Genomic DNA, 19,089 nt, shown 5'->3' on the forward strand with positions numbered 1-19,089 from the left:
TGAAGGGAGATTCCAGGATGACTCCTATGGTGTAAAAGGCATGCAGAGCAGCCAGTTCAGATTAGAGCAAGGTGACTAGACAGAATTGACTCCAGCACAACAAAGGAGCAAATAAAGACAGTAGGAGAAAAACAGAGAGCCCAAAACAAGGAAGTAGCTAAGAGAGAATTCCTAGGATGATAGCAAAGGAAATCTCAATATGACAGCTGTGCAGAAGAACTAGAGGGAAACCAGTGCAGAGAAAGGTTATTATTTTTAACTCAGGATAATCATGAAAATGACATTGTAGGAAAATTATTCTGAGATGCTGTTGGAAGATATGGGGAGTTTTAACAAAAATTCAAAGAAAATTAACTAAATTTTAAAAAGCAAGGCAATTAATAACTTTAGGAAAAACAAAGAAAAAATTTAAAAGCAATACTCTGAGAGATGTTTGCAATGACATATTGATATAAACAAAAGTTACATTGGAAGGTTGGTAGGAGACACAGGAAGGATGATGTAGCAAAGCTTAATGTTAAGAAAATGACTAAATGTTAAGAAAATGGTGAGTTTTTGAAAAGAAAAATATTATTAGAAAATCTTAAGGGTATTGTAATTAAAGAAGTAAAAGTCGAAAGGGCCTCTGGAAAAGGAAACTAGGTAAATTAAGGAAGGCACAACTGTTTTATAACATTTTTAGTGTCTTTTGTCTTCTTGACTATGAGCCTGTATTACTTTGATCAAGATAAATGAAAAGAGAAAGAATAAAACTGATTCGGGCAATAAGAAAGGACAGAAAGTCTTGCACATGAAGAGAAATTAATAGATAAAGGAATTCAATTAGAACTAAAATTTATAAATAAAGCAGTGCTGCTCAAAAATGTAGAGATTAGTAAATTCTGTAAGAAACAATTAAGATTCAAGAGTATTTGTCTCTAGACAGGTAGACTGGGTAGAGCAGAGAGGCAACTAGTGTTTTATGAGCCTCTAGAGCTATTTGTTTTCTTAATTGTGGCCATGTACAACTTTAAGTTAATAAGAAAAGCAGGGAGAAGATCGATCCAGGTGATAAGAAAGGATGGGACACCTGGCCTATGAAAAGGACTAGAAGAATAAAGGAACTAAATAAGGAGCTACTAGCAATACAGCCAATGTTTATGTGAGTGAAGCTAGGTATTGTAGGTCTGGTCATTAAGAGAAAAGGTTATGCTTATTTTTATTAACAATAATAATGATAAAGCTTAATATTTACTAAGTACATTCTACATGCCAATGTGAAAGGAAAATACCTTGGGCATTCAAAATCACGAAGCTAAAGGGATAAGTCAAGCTGGGAACTGCTTCAGGCAAACCTGCCTTCCATTCTATTCAGTCAGTCCTCTCTCAGGCTCAGTGGCTCTCATCTGTAATCCCAGCACTTTGGGAGGCTGAGGCGGGTGGATCACCTGAGGTCTGGAGTTCAAGCCTGACCAATGTGGAGAAACCTCGTCTCTACTAAAAATACAAAATTAACCAAGCATGGTGGTGCATGCCTGTAATCCCAGCTACTTGGGAGGCTGAGGCAGGAGAATCACTTGAACCCGGGAGGCGGAGGTTGAGTGAGCTAAGATGACACCATTGCACTCCAGCTTGGGCAACAAGAGTGAAACTCTGACTCAAAAAAAAAAAAAAAGGAATAAAAACAAAGTCAGCCCTCATCTTACTGTGACAAATACATGTAACTGATTGCCTCCTTTGGAGAAGCTAATCAGAAACTCAAAAGAATGCAATCATTTGTCTCTTATCTACCTACGACCTGGAAGCTCCCTCCCAACCTCGAGTTGTCCCACCTTTCCAGAGCAAACCAGTGTTCATCGTACATATGTTGGTTGATGTCTCTTGACTCTCTAAAATTTATGCTAAATGTACCACCTTAGGCATATGTCATTAAGACCTCCTGAGGCTGTGGCATGGGTATGTGTCCTTAACCTTGGCAAAACGAACTTTCTAAATTAACTAAGACCTGGCTCAGATTTTGGGGGTTCACATGAATCACAGTGTCAAATACTTTACATTTATTTACTAAATCAAACTTCCCCAAAACCCTAACACATTATTATGACTGCTCTTTCTCCCAGCACTGGGTTAGGTCCTCCAGTAACATGCTCTAATTGTGCACGGTACTTTTCCTTTGCAGCATTTGTCACAGCTAAAATTATATAGCAATTTCCTTTGTTTTATATTAGATGCCTGTCTCACCACTAGACTTAAGCTCTATGAAAGCAGTGAATATATCTGTCTTGTTCATCTTAATATCCCCAGGCTCTAGCAACTGCCAGAACAAAGCAAGCCTCACATACATATTGGGTGAATGAAAATGAGTCCATATGTTATAGAAGGGAATAATCAGAGATTTAAAGAGGCTGAGGGGTAGGCCCAAGGTCACATGGCTACTACATAATAAAGCAGGGATTCACCAAGGACTTTTGACTCTAGAATCCATGTTCTCAACATGCTACCCAAAGTCCCTGCATTTGAATTTTGGCTTTTAGCAGAGCTTTTACCACTAATTCCTTCCACTGTTGGGGAGCAGGTTTGACATCCTAACTGATGATTTGGATAACTCTGACCTTGATGGGAGGATACAAACAGAAAAAAACATGCAGATAGTAATCTAAGGAGATTACTGCTAAGAGCATTGTGTAAAGAGAATAACCTTCTTTCCTTTAACTATCCCTGTACTCAATGATGTACAGAATGATGCTTTGAAATTGTCAGGTTGCTCACTCTCCCCATCTCCTTCGACAATTGCTCCAAATCTACTTTCTTCAAGCCCCTCTTCAAGCTGTTTTACCCAACATTTTACCACCCCTACACTACAAAATGCCACAACTTACTTCTTTCCTCACTTCCTTAGATGTCTTGCAAAATTATGCATGTTCACTATAGAATACTTGGAAAATCTGTGTGGCAAGATGGGGGTTTATTTCACTTTTACCTCTCTTTCTTTTCTTCTCTTGGTTTGGAGGTAGCTTTTGGTGATATCCGAGATATTTTTCAAGCATAATATATCATCACAGTTAAACTATGAAAAATTATAAATATAATACCAAAATTCCTCATCCTCAATATCAAAATCCAAAATCCTCTGAAAATAAATTTTTTTTTTTTTTTTTTTTTTTTGAGATGGAGTCTAGCTCTGTCGCCCAGGCTGGAGTACAATGGCATAATCTCGGCTTACTGAAACCTCTGCCTCCCGAGTTAAAGCGATTCTCCTGCCTCAGCCTCCCGAGTAGCTGGGACTACATGCGCGCACCACCACGCCCGGCTAATTTTTGTATTTTTAGTAGAGACAGGGTTTTACCATGCTGGCCAGAATGGTCTTGATCTCTTGACCTTGTGATATGCCCACCTTGGCCTCCCAAAGTGCTGGGATTACAGGCATGAGCCACCATGCCCAGCTGAAAATAAAGAATTTTTGTAACCCACTAGCACATTGGCATTAAAACGTAACTTAAATTAACATCAGGCTATAACATTTTTATTCAAGCTATTTAGGCGAATAGTCCCATGTTTTCCTACAGATATATTAATATGCTTGATTCTGGGTGTTGTCCCAGGCTCTTCTGGTAATATCAAGTAAGATGTATCACTATTTTTAAGTATAAAGATTCCAAAACATCTCTGATACCAATCATTTAGATGGGATATCACTGACCAGCAAGATAAACAGGAAGCTTGGATTTACTTGGCAAAGCTAACTTACCTCACAACACTAAGAAAGAACTTCCCACAACTCTTTAGGTACAGCCAAGACTCTAAAGGAAGGCAAAAAGTAGGAAAAGATTGAGGAGGAAGGAAGGAAAAGGAGGAAAGAAGGGCTAAGAGATTATTTTCTTGTTTTGTAACCAACTTTTTTTAACTTAAAAATAATATATCAAAATTTATATTTTAATTTCAAAAATCTGTATAGCAATATAATACCACATATATGTCACATATAAGGCAATATATATTAATGTACAATATAGTATATGGTAATAATTTTATGGCAAGAAATGTTCTTCTAACAATATAATTTCCAGTTGTTGGAAATTTTGTACCTGTGTTCATGACACAATTTTTCTCCCTTTCCTCCAGCACTTTGGAACACTGGGTAGCAGTATTGATTCGTCCTATATTTTATTTTATTTTACTTTGAGACAGAGTCTCACTCTGTCACCTAGGCTGGAGTGCAGTGGCACAATTTTGGCTCACTGCAACCTCCATCTTCTAGGTTCAAGCACTTCTGCCTCAGCCTCCTGAGTAACTGGGATTGCAAGCACCTGCCACCACATCTGGCTACTTTTTGTATTTTTAGTAGAGACAGGGTTTCATCATGTTGGACAGGCTGATCTCAAACTCCTGACCTCAGATGACCCGCCCACCTTCACCTCCCAAAGTGCTAGTATTACAGGCCACTGCACCAGGCCTGATTCCTCCTATATTTTATATGTTTTTTCTCTTGTGGCTCTTTCTCTTAGACCTACAAAGGCAATTAAGGCTCTCTCATTTGTTGAGAAACACACACACACACACACACACACACACACACACACACACACTTCTCCTGACCATGAGTCTCTGTTAAGCCCTTGTCTTGTTTCGCTTCTTGTCTCAGTTAAGATTTTTTGGGGAAAAAAATGCATCACTTTCTCAATATCCTCACTTCCCTTTGACTTTTCAACCCAATATAATCTGCCCATTATCCTACCATTATGAGCTCAGGAAATGCTGCCAAAAATCATACTCAAAAGTGCTAATAATGGTCAACGTATTTTGTTAATACACCTCATTTAAGAGACTTTTTCTGAGAGCCTTTACTTCCTTGACGTCTACCAGATGTTCTCTTTTTAAATTCTCTTTTATTTCTCAATTGCATTTGCAGGTCTCTTTTCCTCTGTCCTTTCTTGACCCAAATACAGAAGCTCCGAAAGGCTCTACCTTGTCGGTAGCTCTTTACTGTCAGTACAGTCTCCTTTGTGGTGTCATTCACTCTCTTGTGCTTAATTGTCCCTTGTGTCTTGCTGACTCTCAAGACAATATTTCTAATTCTAGTATCCCCCTTAAGCATCAAAGTATTCAATAGCCAACTGGCTGGATCCAGCTGAATGTTTCATAACTACTTCAAAACCAGCACATCTGTAACTGAACTCAGCCTCTTCCCACTGTCAGCCAGCCTGCTCCTCTCTTGCCTGCTGATCTGTCAGAGGCATCTCACCCACGAGCCATTCTTACCAGAAACCTGCCACATTCTGGACTTTTCATTCTGCTTTCCTGTTCCACATCAAATTAGCCATTTTCTAAATGTTTCTGGACTCAAGACCCTGCTTTTATGCTGACAAACACAATCTTGATCCAGGCCCTTAAAAAGATTATTTTAATAATCTAGTGTTTTAGGTCTTTGCTCCATCATCTACAGAGTAGTAAAAATGGTATACTCAAAGGCAGATCTGACCACATCATTCCCTCACTGGACAAATTCCACCAGCTGAACATCACCTGTAGAATAAAGGCTGACTCTTCAGTATGCTAAGTAAGATCCTGCAGGACATGATGCTGCTTCCAGGCTTATCTCCCACCAACCCCGGCTTCTCAAGCTATGCCTTAGTAGCACTGATCCGTTGCTCTTCTCTGCAGACCCTGCTCCTCCCTGCATCCACACCCTTGTTCATGCTCTTCACACCACAAAGAATCCCCTCCCACTTTTTTTCATCTGGATGATGGCATCAGCTCCAGAAACTTCCCTGGATTCCCAAATCAAGTTAAGTTGAGCACGTTAGTACTCCTGCAGCAAAATGTGCATTCTACAGACTATCACATGCCAATCTATGCTGAAATTATCTGATCAAATATCTTTCTCCACTCCTAAAGACCAAAGTCCTCAAGAGGAGGATCTATTCTTATATATTTTCATATCATTAACACTAAATAAACACCTGGCCTTCATTTGCTAAAATGAACAAGGATTGGTAGAGTAGTTATCACATAGCAAGCAAAATACTGTGCAATTGGCATAATTTCAGCACTCAAAGGGTTCTCAGTCTCAAATAAGTATGTGAATACTATAACATAATATGTCTCTGATAAAGCTAAGCATAAGGTGTTCTGGGGGCACATAAAGGAGGTACCTGGCTGGGGAGGTAGGAGTAGCTCTGTGGGAAATGTCCAGGCAGCCTCCTTGGTGAAGATAACACCTGAAAAGTGCTATGAAAGATGAGCAGTTGGGGATCGCCAAGGATCAAACAATCTGTGCAAACACCCCAAGGTTCTGCAGGTGCTAGCAAATAGGAGACAGGAAAATATCTCAATATTGTGAAGTGCAGGATATAAGTGAGTGGAAGTGAGATTACAGGGTAGAGAATAGGAAGGGACCACACATCTAGACTTTGTGTGTCTTTCATGTTAAGAAATGTGATTTGTCAATTTGAAGTCAGTGAGGAATTTTAAGCCAGACAGTGATATAATCAAAAACAGCTTTTTGTGATTTCTGTAACTACAGTGTAGAGAACTGACTGGATGGAGCTGAGACTGTCAGACTGTCAACAGGAAGCCCTGGTAAGTGGGATAAGATGGGGGCCAGACTAAGGAAGAGAAGAGCAGAATGAGAGGGCCCTGGAGGCCACTTGAGAGCAGTGAAAGAGTGGATCTTTGCAGCAATAAACCATTCCACTGAACAATCTTAGTTGTCAACTCCATTCACCTCCAGGATGTACTTAGTGGCAAACTCTTTATAAAACAAGATAGATGTTTGTGAACATATAGGGAAAATGGCTTAATTTGTTCAGGCAGGAAATAAAATAGGTTTTCAATGAACTCCTGTTATAATTATCTGTAATTTGAGTATTTTTAATACAAGTAATGCAAGTAAATGTTCTGCCTTTTCCTAACCATCTTAAAACTGAACTGACATCTAAGACTTCAAGATTTACCAAATAGGCTGGGTGCAGTGGCTCACGCCTCTAATCCCAGCACTTTGGGAGGCCGAGGTGGGCGGATTGCCTGAGCTCAAGGAGTTTGAGACCACTCTGGGCAACATGGTGAAAACTGTCTCTACTAAAATACAAAAGAAAAACCCCAACAATTAGCCAGGCATGGTGGTACTTGCCTGCAGTCCCAGCTACTTGGGAGGCTGAGGCATGAGAATTGCTTGATGGGGTGGTAGAGCTTGCAGTGAGCTGAAGCATGACTGCATTCCAACTTGGGCTACAGAGTGAGACGCCATCTCAAAAAACAAAAAGTTAACAAATAAACTTAGCCTATATTTATAGGCTTCCCAGCTAAAGTTGAATTTCAAGTAAACAGCAAAATATTAATCATACATAAATCCTCAAAAGTGGGATATGCTTATACTAAAAAATCATTCATTATTTATCTGAAATGTTCATTTAACTGAGTGTCTTTCTTTTATCCAGTAATTCTTCTGGCATCAAAATATTACCTGTAGATAATAGCGCCCTTCCACCGTGTGCAGTCCATCAAATGCCCCTAGGGCATACACTTCATCTGATCTCTTCTCAGACATCTTGTAGCTTAGATGACAGCAGAGATCTTTCTGACAAACTGTGTAATTTCCTGCGACTCCTGTGAGCTCCACGAAGGTGAATTCATCAAAAAAGGCAATGCCCTTAAATTCCTGGTTTCCTGTTGAGAGCGATTCTATACTGCTGGCATAAGACGTCCAATTCACCACCACAGAATGGGATGCGTGGGAATCCAGTTGCGAGAGGAGGAGTTTTCCCTCTTGTGTCTTCATATCATAATGAAATGCTCTTGGAGAATTGGGTGCATATATGCCACTTCCTGGAAGTAATAAGTTGAAAATATCATTTGAAATAAGAAAGTAAAAAGGGATTCATAATGGTTATTACTATTTTAAATTCATATTTACATTGTACTCCCTGTAAGTTATATGTTTTATTAATTTCAGTAAAACATGCTGATAAAGACAGAAAAATGAGAGGAAATCAATTAAAGTATGACACCAGCTCTCTCCTCCCACTGCCCAAGATGCCAAAAGAAAAGAAGGCCAAGGGGAAGAAGGTGCCTCCAGCCCCTGCTGTTATGAAGAAGCAGGAGACCAAGAAAGTGGTGAATTCCCTGTTTGAGAAAAGGTCTAAGAATTTTGTCCTTGGACAGGACATGCAGCCCCGAAGAGACCTCACCCGCTTTGTGAAATGGCCCCATTGTATCAGGTTGCAGCGGCAGAGAGCCATTCTCCATAAGCGACTGAAAGTGCCTCCTGCGATTAATCAGTTCATCCAGGACCTGGACTGCCAACAGCTACTTAGCTGCTTAAGCTGGCCCACAAGTACAGACCAGAGACGGAGCAAGAGAAGAAGCTGAGGCTGTTGACCTGAGCCGAGAAGAAAGCTGCTGGCAAAGGGGACGTCTCCACTAAGAGACCACCTGTCCTTCGAGCGGGAGTTAACACTGTCACCACCTTGGCGGAGAACAAGAAAGCTCAGCTGGTGGTGATTGCACACGACATGTATCTCATTCAGCTGGCTGTCTTCTTGTGTGCCTTGTGTCATACCTTATTGCATTATCAAGGGGAAGGCAAGGCTGGGATGTCTAGTCCACAGGGAGCCCTGCACCACTGTCGCCTTCACACAGGTTAAGTCGGTTAAGTTGGAAGACAAAGGCACTTTGGCTAAGCTGGTGGAAGCTATCAGAAACAATTACAATGACAGATACAATGAAATCTACCACCACTGGGGAGGCAATGTTCTGGGTCCCAAGTCTGTGGCTCGCATCGCCAAGCTTGAAAAGGCAGAGGCTAAAGAACTTGCCACTAAACTGGGTTAAATGTACACTGTTAAGTTATTTGTACATAAAAATAATTAAAATAATACAAATTTTCCTTCAAAGAATTTTTTTAAATTAAAAAAATAAAATATGACACCAAGAAGGCAAGAAGAGACAGTTGTATGTAAGAAGTCACATATTTTGAAAAAAAAAAAAATACATCAAGTTAAATAAAACCAAATAAACCTACAAAACAATTTAGACTGAGATTGATTCTATAGCATATTAGTAGCTAGTTGTTCAAAAACTAAGAGTTGGAAAACATTGTATTAAGGAGTATGTGTTAGCTATAAAAACACGTTTTTTTCTTTTTTTTTCCGATTACATCAGCCTGTATATCTTTAAGATCACACATTACCTGTCATTTTCTTTGAGGGGTAATGTATGTTGGATGCAAGGAAATTGACCCTCATGCCCATAGCCCAAGCTGAGTGGAATTCAACAGCTGACAAGTGTGGCAGAACATTCATCCAAGCTGTTGGGAAGAGTATGGTGTCTACATGGAAATCTTTCACCAAGGTAACAGCAGGATCGTGGAAGAGTATATCAAAGCATGTGAAAATGCCAAAACTTCCAAAGGTAGTATTGAAAGTCACAACCTCAGGCTCCTTGGGTGCATCAAATTGCTCTTCACCCATGAAAAGGTTTTGCTGCAATAAACAGAAGATAAAGAGAAAAAGCGTCTTTTAGGAAGCCGATCTGAACATCACAGTGTCAAAAAAGGTGCAAGCTCACACCTTGGACAGTGCCAATGTCATCTATAACCACTGTTTTCACGGAAAATAGTTTGTGTTAGAGAATCAGAGGCCATTCCAGCTAAATCAAGCCTTTGGTTCAGTCTCCACGTTATGGATATATACATGGGTATCTCTAATTATAAAGACCTTCTTGAATCTTATAAGACATGAGAGTAAAATAGATCACTTCTATTTGTCAACTACACTTAACTGATTTCCTTGGCAAGGATCTTTGTTTGCTCCATTCTCCTCAAGACAGAGTCTATGTGATAAGAAGCTTTTCATTCTAGCCTTGACCCATTGCCAGGGTATGTCTTTAAAAGGACAAAGACCATCAGGAAGCCGAGGCGGGTGGATCACGAGGTCAAGAGATCAAGGCCATCCTGGTCAACATGGTGAAACCCCGTCTCTACTAAAAATACAAAAAATTAGCTGGGCACGGTGGTGCGTGCCTGTAATCCCAGCTACTCAGGAGGCTGAGGCAGGAGAATTGCCTGAACCCAGGAGGCAGAGGTTGTGGTGAGCCGAGATTGCGCCATTGCACTCCAGCCTGGGTAACAAGAGCGAAACTCCGTCTCAAAAATAAATAAATAGATAGATAGATAGATAGATAGATAAAAAAGGACAAAGTCCAATAAGCAACATTATCCAGCATAATGCAGGTAGCACTTTCTGACTCCCACGCACTCCTAAAAACACACTCTTGTGTTTATATTTACACGTGAGCCTCTTTAAAGGAGCTTTCCACATTTTATCATTACTTTCTATGCTTTACCTCTACTCGATTTCTAAAGTATGCTTATCAGTATCAATACATACTTTTCTCCTTGCTCACTTTATTTCATTAGGCATTCACTAATCAGATTATTTGCAAGTTAATTTTACCTTATGGTAGCGTGCCACCAGTTTTCCCTGAGAATCAAATGCCACATCAGTGTTGTATTGGTAACGGCCATCATGGGGACACTGAGGGTCACTGGCATTGCATGGCTTCTTGTCCCCCATATTAGCCACGACATAGATAGAGTTGTCCTTGGCCAAGCAGCTGAGTCTTTCTTGCACTGGGGTGTGGCCAAATCTGGTATATGTTTATTGAAGGAAAAAAATCTTTGTAAATCAATCTTTACTTTTAACAAAATCTTGAATGATAGTTGCCTAAACCTATTATTTGATATATGTTAAAATAAATTCTAAATAACAATAATTAGAAAAGAAGGATTAAGACCAGAAAGGAGTTCAGAGAAAGCCCATGCTTGCGTAAAATTGGTTGTAGGAACGTACTCTAAGATAAGATTCCAGACCATGTATTTTTTCTTCAAACATTTATCATAATCTATAGTTATATTTTCACTTATGTGTTCATCTTACAGTGTCTGCAGCATCCTATGGATATCATGGGTCAATGACCTACATATCATGTTTACTAAACTTATATCTAACAGGAAAGAGGCATTAAAAATATTTAGGGTGGGCATGCTTGCTCATGCCTGTAATTCCAGCAATTCGGGAGTGCAAGGAGGAAGGATTCCTTGAGCTCAGGAGTTTGAGACCAGCCTGGGCAACAAAGCAAGACCCTGTCTCTACAAAAATGAAAAAAATAGCCAGGCATGGTGGTGTGTGCCTGTAGTCTCATATACTTGGGAGACCGAGGTGGGAAGATTGCTTGAATTTGGGAGTTTGAGGCTACAGTGAGTTCTACTGCATTTTAACCTGGGCAACAGAGCAAGACTCTATCTCAAAAAAAATTTTTTTTAATCAGTTAACAAAAACTCAGAGGCAGGGGGATCCTGAGAAGATAGCATAGTAGGGAGTTTTCTGCCACTTAGATAACAATTGCACTTATGGAATCTGTCTGATATTTCTATTTAGGAGCTCTAGTGCTTGCAAATTCCAGGGGAAGGCTTGGAAGATAACTCACAGTTAGTTTCAGTCCATTTTAGCTCTTAGCTCAATAGTGGTTACCAATTCCTCATCCCCTGTCCCCATAACAGGCTGTCATGTCTGTTCCTAAAGCAGCTTGCAGGCAGCTTATGGGAGCAGTAAGACCTTGTCTTTCAAATATGCAAGATTATTTTCTGATCACTAGTTGCTGCTTCTGATCATGGAGGTACAAACACAAAGGCAAGCAGCTATTGTCATGCACACACATATACACACACACACACACACACACCATTTTTGCAAGCCAACTCTCTCGCTGAAGTGGCTTCCAAGAGATTTAAAGAGTCAGTGCCTTATTATTTTCTTCATTTTTTTCTTTTTCTCCTTTTGGGTAGTGAGACATTTAAGGAATAAGACATATAAAAGCAATCAAATATACAGGGAAATTTATAAAGTCACCATACATGACCAGGGAAAGGCACATGCTCATAAAAGTCCTAAGAAGACCTTAAATTTACATCTCAAGCTGATCCTCAACACAAACATCCTACAACAGCAACAACAAAACAATCATAGCAAACCCAGAGAATCTGATCACCAGAGTAACCACGTGATGATTCAAATGTCTAGTTATCAACCGAAAAAATCACAAATTATACAAAGAAACAGGAAAGTGTGACTCACTCAAAGGAAAGGAAAAATAAACTAATTAAAATCATCCCTGAAAAAGACCACATGACAGACCTACTAAACATAGACTTTAAAACAATGGTTTTTACAGATGCTTAAGAAAATAAAAAAGATGTGAAGAAAATCAGAAAACAAAACAAAGTAGAAATATCAATACAAAGATGGAAACCTAAAAAAAGTCTGGAGCTGAAAATTATAATAACTGAAATGAAAATTTTACAGAAGCATTCAAAGAAAAAAAGAGAAAAAGAGAGGAAAAAGAAAGAGAGAGATAAATAATAAATGGAGGGAGGGAGAAAGGAAGGAAGGGGAAGGAAGGAAGAAGGGAGGGAGGGAGAGAGGGAGAGGAGGAAGGAAGAAAAGAAGGGAAGGAGGGAGAGAAGGAAGGAAAGAAGGAAGGAAGGAAAGAGAAGAGGAAAGAAGAGGAAGGGTAAGGAAGGGAAGGAAGGGAGGAAGGGAGAGAGAGAGGGAGAGAGGAAGGGAGAGAGAGATGGAGGGAGGGAGGGAGGGCGGATATAGAGCTTTGCAAATTTAGTAACAAATAGGTACCATTAAAGCCATTGAAGACAGAAGCAACCCAGTCAAAATTTTCTTCATAAAGATAAATAGAACACTGAATATAGAATGTACTAGAACAATGAGAGACTCATTAGGAAGCTGTTGCCATAGTTCAAATAAGAGGTAAGGATATGCTAGGGTAGTACCAGCTAGTATGAAACTTTAGTAATCCTGGAGCATTTGTTAATTCCTGATTTCTTTATTCTTTTTCAAAATTACCAATAATTGTCCAAGTAAAGCAATTAAAATGCAATTTTGAAAATCATATTTAACACACTGGCATATTTATCCTCTATTGCACAACTCTGAAATGATAAATGGTTTACACCAGGTTATCGAAGAATAGCTAAGAAGGCTGTGATAACCTGTATGAATAAAAATTTGGTGCCATCAAATCTTGGCTATTGAATCTAGAAACAAATCTGTGTAATTAATATAAGGAAAATCATAGCAATCACTTATAAAACATACCCTTGAAAAGATCAGAAAAGGACATAATAACTCATATAGAAAATTATTATTTCAATGTGTTTATAAGAAAGAACAACCATTCAATAGTTTAACCCACCTTTGATTCAATTAATATGTGAATGCATAGATATAAATTACAACACATTGAACCACTTGAAACACGTTAACCACCAGTCTTTGTGGATCACCTGAAGTGGTGGAATAGGTAGCTTGTTGTTTTGGTTTCCTGAAGCAGCTCTGATGACAAACATATTTTCCTACTGTCTCTATTTGTCTTCATGTATTCTAATATATCTCAATTCAAGCTACATTTCTCAGACTGTTTGCTATATACATAAAATGCTCCAAAATCAGACCATATGTCCTGATTTCAGATTTAAAAATTCAGTTTGCTTATGTGTGCCTGAAATCTGCCTGTTGCTTCATCCATGATATTTGCTGAGTCCTTAATGCATACAGAGTTTTGTTCTGGAAACAGAAGGACAAGGTGAAACAGAGTAATTGAAATTTTTTTTCCAAGGCTGCTTTCAAAGTGTTCAATCTCTAGGTATAACAAAAATCATCAATTATCGAGGAAGACATTTACTAACCTAAAATCAGCTCATGTTAAGTATTCAACAAATACTTGTTAGGTTTTGACACAACACAAATCACCATATTAGACATGTGGGCAACTGGGGAAAGTATATTCCAGGCAGAGCTGTCCAAGCACACAATGTGAGAGACACAGAAATTTCAGATGTGGTTGCTATGCTTATAAAGCACTAGACTTACTGGAGAAACAGTGTGTGTGCACAAAACTCTGAATTAATAGTATGAAATAATATGCAATCAAATATCAAAATGCCTTTTCAGCCCTTTGGCTCCAAGCTAACCCTGACAAGGGCAATATGATTTTGGTGGCTCTTCAAAGACCTCCGCCAGGAAGGCTCCCCCTCCCTGGGCCTCTCTCTTTCCCTTATTTCCTAGGCCTGTGAGATTGGATTTCATGGGGTGAGGTGAGGGCGGGCCCAAGAAGGGTGGTTCCCAATGAGCCCTAGTCACTATCAAGATGATAGAGGTACTGACAACTGACTCTCAGAAACTGCTACACCAGCTGAATGTCCTGTTGGCAAAGAAGTCTAGATGTCAGTTAAAGATCTGTGGCTTGAGACTAATTGAATTTGCACACAATAGACAATAGCCTCAGAATGACTGTAAGACTACAGGCCTTTGAAGTACAAGATGTTAGTCTAAGTCAGTTCTTTGGCTTTGATAAAAAGACATTTTCTCTAACTGTGAATTTACTGGACAGATTTTTGTGTTAAATGAAGGTGCACCCCAAGCAGCTTGGACGTGTTGGACTGAGCTTATTCTATTTGGTTATGAAAATCCATAGGAGAGAAAAGGAATGTCCCATTGGCAACTGATGTGTTCCAAATAAGTGAATATAGGTTCATGGTTTCAGACTTAACGAGAATGGAAAAGATTGTATTGGAGAAGGTGTAATATAAAGTGAAAGCTACTACTGCCTTTCAATTTCTGCAACTCCACTATCCACTCATTCAAGAGAACTTGCTATTTGAAAGGAGAAATTACCTCAGTTTTGACTGGAAGCCCAATTTAAGGCATGTCAGATCAAATGCTCTAAACTTTAGAGTCTAAAGCAAAGCCTTCTGTGTTGATATTGTCCATAATAATCACATTGGAGATCCAAAAACAGAAGTGTATAGAGTTAATAAAATGAGGAGAATGTCTTCAGAAACATTCCAAGATAAATGGTAGAGATGGATACAAGCAAAGAGGTTGTATCCAAGTGTTTAACTGAATACTCATCAAACAAGTGCTCCAAATCAAATATTCGGAAGTAGAAATAGATTGCTTCTGGGCATACTGCATTGCACCTGAAGCACAGTTACCACAGAAAAATTCACTGTCCAACAATTCCTAAAATGGCTCCCTAATTGGTAAATTTGGTTCATTGTTATTCTACATAGAGAGAAAATTTTCCAATGCTATAATTTTCTTTTACAATTAAAATACTAATTATCTTCAAAATAAACAAAATGAAGTTGGAATTGCAAAGGGGAAATTACTTCACTGATCTAGTCAGTTACTATTTGAAGCCATTTACTGCATAACTACATAGAAACTATAACACCTCAACAGTAAGGAATTATCTAGCCCTTGATATGTAAATTAGACATTTCATCATCTTTTTAGCTTTGAAAACTGCATCCTTCTTAATAGCATGAATTTTATACGTAGCACTGAAATTGTGTTTTTATTGCACGTCTTGTTGTATATGGAACCACACTCAGGCTCATTTTAAGTTACACAAGCCTGAGTAAGACACCAGGGACAAAAAGTTTAAACCATATATGAACAAATTTGAAACTATTCATACGTTAGCAAAATCAATATGAATTTAGATATTGTACCTAAGGAAAAGTAAGATATGGGAGATGGTCTCCACTTTGAGCTTCTGAAAACTGTCAGGGTGTTTTAACACTGTAGTTACATATCATTGCTACAGCAGTTAGGCGACTGGAAAGTAGTCATATGCTTAGTCACTGCATATATGATATATACTTGCCATCTAAATTTCATTTTTAAAAAATTTGCAGGGCATCGGCTGTCCCAACACTTTCTCTGCCCCTCAGATCCCGTAAGGTGAGGGAGGGGGCCCTGACAAGGATGGAACGATGGCAGCAGACTGGCCACATGCACAGCCACCACTACCCCTGACCTGTGGCTACTCCTGGGACAGGAACTGCTGAGCCACCCACTGACACCCATCTTGGCCATTCCCACTGCTTCCCAAACCCTGTCCTAGTCTGGGGCTGAGCTTGAGTGGGCTGGGAAGAAATCAAGACCCCAAGCAGAAGACCAGAGGCTGGACAGGTGTCATCAACCATATGGGGCACCCTGGCGATGTGGAGATGGGAAGGATGCAATGGACGTGCTATGAGCTCCCTCACACAACATCATTTACATTTCTTAACTCACAGTCATAATTTATCTTTTTCTACTCAAAACTAAATGTTGATATTTAGATGATTATGAATTTTAGATATAAACACTTCAAGTTTAACAGTAATATTTAAGCAGACTTCAAATTAATTTGGCTCTTTAGTTGTTTCTTTAAATAAGGTTATAGTAGCAACAAAAAACTCTTCTCTGAAGCCTTTCTCCATAACCCTGATCTATAGAATCCATAATATTATAATAGATTTAAGCTATGAAACCTCAAAACATCACAACTAGATTAAGGTGATGTTCTGAAATTTAGGAAACTGCCTAATTAATAGTATGCTATGGGGGAACCATGTGTAGATTTAAATTCATCTGTGAAGCATCCAAATCAAGGCTAAAAGTAAAAATATGAAACACCAACGACAACTGTGAATCTTCATTTCTAACATTGATCTAACTTTCAATACTGGATGAATATATTGTATTTAGGTGTTATTAAAAATGATAACCTATGTAATTTGAATGTTAAATTTTAAATTATGAGGTCTACATCAAAATCAACATTTGACTAATGAACTCTTTGGGCATAATAAAGGTTAATATTCTAGGCAGCATAAATAATTTCTTGGCACCCATCATGCAAGTAATAGATAATCCAGAGATGTGCACTTTATTATACAGAAGGAACATACCTCGACATAATAAAGGCTATATACAGCATATACATCTGCACCCACAGCTAACATCCTATGGAATGGGGAAAAGCTGAAAGTGTTCTAAGAACTGTAACAAGACAAGGAACCCTATACCTTCACCACTTCTAGTCAACATCCTACTGGAAGTCCTAGCCAGAGAAATCAGGTAAGAGAAAGAAATAAAAGATAAAGAGGAAGCAGTACAAGATGGCCAACTACAACGTTCCAGCAACTGTCCTCCTGTAAAAGCCACAAACTGAGCAGCCATCCACACATCAAAGCACCTTCATAAGAACCAAAAATTAGGAAAGCAATCACAGTACCTGATTTTAAAATCATATCAAGGAAAAAGGCACTGAAGAGGGTAGGAAAGAAAGTCTTTAATTGCCAACACCATCCTCCTCCATCCTCCAGATTAGCACATGGTGTGGAGAGAAAATTTGTGCTTTTTGGGGGAGGGAAAGTGCAGTGATTCCAGGACTTTGCATTGGAAGTCAGCCCTGCCATGTGACAGTAGAAAGCAAGATGGCACAGAATTCAGCCAGTGCCCACATAGAGCGCATTTAGAACTGCTCAAGCCAGAGGAGAATTGTCCTTCCCAGCAGTCAGAACCTGAGTTCCACCAAGCATCACCAATGTGAGATAAAGTTCTCCGGGGTCCTAAATAAACTTAAAGGTAGTCTAAGCCAGGGTTTCCCAAACCCTAAGCCACAGACTGTGGCTTGTTAGGAATTGTGCTGCACAGCAGTACCAGTCCATGGCCTGTTAGAAACTGGCTGCACAGCAGGAGGTGAGTGACATTGCTGCCTGACCTCCACTTCCTGTCAGATCAGTTGCAGCATTAGATTCTCATAGGAGTGCAAGCCTATTATGAACTGTGCATCTGAGGGATCTACATTGCATGCTCCTTGTGAGAATTTAACGTGATGATCTGAGGTGGAACAGTTTTATCCAGAAACTATCCTCCATCCTGTCCATTGAAAAGTTGTCTTCCACAAAACCAGTCCCTGGCGCCAAAAATGTTGGGGACTACTGATCTAGGCCATAAGGACTGCAATTCCTAGGCAAGTCCTAGTGCTGTACTGAGCCCAGAACCAGTAGACTTGGAGAGCACATAACCTAGTGAGACACCAGCTGGAGTGGTCAAAGGAGTGCTTGCATCACCCCTCCTCCAAATCCAGGCAGCACAGCTCACAGCTTTGAGAGAGACTCTGTCCCTCTGCCTTAAAAAAGGAGAGAGGAGCATAAAGAGGACTTTGTCTTGCAACTTGGATAATAGCTAAACCGCAGTAAAATAAAGCCCCAAGCAGAGTACTGAAGTCCTTCAACCCAGGCCCTAGCTCCCTGATGACATTTCTTCTTTTTTTTTTTTTTTGAGACGGAGTTTCGCTCTTGTTACCCAGGCTGGAGTGCAATGGCGCGATCTCAGCTCACCGCAACCTCTGCCTCCTGGGTTCAGGCAATTCTCCTGTCTCAGCCTCCTGAGTAGCTGGGATTACAGGCACGCGCCACCGTGCCCAGCTAATTTTTTTGTATCTTTAGTAGAGACGGGGTTTCACCATGTTGACCAGGATGGTCTCGATATCTTGACCTCGTGATCCACCCGCCTTGGCATACACGGAAGTACAAGGAAACTTCCTGCCTTGAATGGAAGAACCCAGTCCTGGCAAGAGTCATCACCTGTTAACCAAAGAGCCCGTGGCTCTTGAGTAAACATCAGGGATAGCCAGGCAGTACTCACCACGAGCCTTGGGTGAGACCCAGTAACGTGCTGGCTTCAGCACATTCCCAGCTATGGTGGCCATGGGGAGAGACTCCTGCTTCAGAAAAGGAGAGGGAAGAGTAAAAAGTACTTTGTCTTACAAACTGGGTACCAACTTAGCCACAGTAACATAAAGCACCAAGCAGACTCCTAAAGCCCTCAATTCCAATTCCAGGACTTAGCTCATCTAAGAAATCATCTGAAGGTACAAAACACACTGGTAATATCAAGTAAACAGACAAACATGCAGTGTTATAATTCTAATTGTGGTATAAACTTTTCATATCTTGATTAGAAAAACTAAGACATGAACCAATAAAAAATAATAACTATAAAACTTTTTAAGACATAGACAGTATAATAAGATATAAATAGAAACTTAAAAATTTAAAAGTCTGGGGGATGAAATTAAAGTATGGAGTTTTTATTAGTTTTCACATTGCTTATTTGTTTATGTATTCAATGTTAAGTTGTCATCAGTTTAAAATAATAAATTACAAGTTGTTATTTGCAAGCTGCATGATAACATCAA

General features: G+C 39.5%; 1 protein-coding gene and 1 pseudogene across 4 annotated transcripts in view; one reads left to right on the forward strand and one right to left on the reverse strand.

Annotated features, from left to right (window-relative positions):
* The window catches only part of LOC100399050 (pantetheinase), an 82,839-nt gene that overhangs the window by 50,427 nt on the left and 13,323 nt on the right, over positions 1-19,089 (reverse strand). For all 4 annotated transcript variants that reach the window (XM_078370797.1, XM_078370798.1, XM_054254450.2 and 1 more), the window contains exons 4-6: positions 10,431-10,623; positions 9,167-9,458; positions 7,442-7,803 (exon numbers count right to left, since the gene is read on the reverse strand). In XM_078370797.1, coding sequence (XP_078226923.1) covers positions 7,442-7,803; positions 9,167-9,458; positions 10,431-10,623 — 847 coding nt within the window. The remainder of the gene's footprint in view (positions 1-7,441; positions 7,804-9,166; positions 9,459-10,430; positions 10,624-19,089) is intronic.
* LOC108591040 (cyclin-G1 pseudogene) lies at positions 14,197-15,088 on the forward strand (annotated as a pseudogene).

This window comes from Callithrix jacchus, chromosome 4 (genome assembly GCF_049354715.1).
Source record: "Callithrix jacchus isolate 240 chromosome 4, calJac240_pri, whole genome shotgun sequence".
NCBI lineage: Eukaryota > Metazoa > Chordata > Mammalia > Primates > Cebidae > Callithrix > Callithrix jacchus.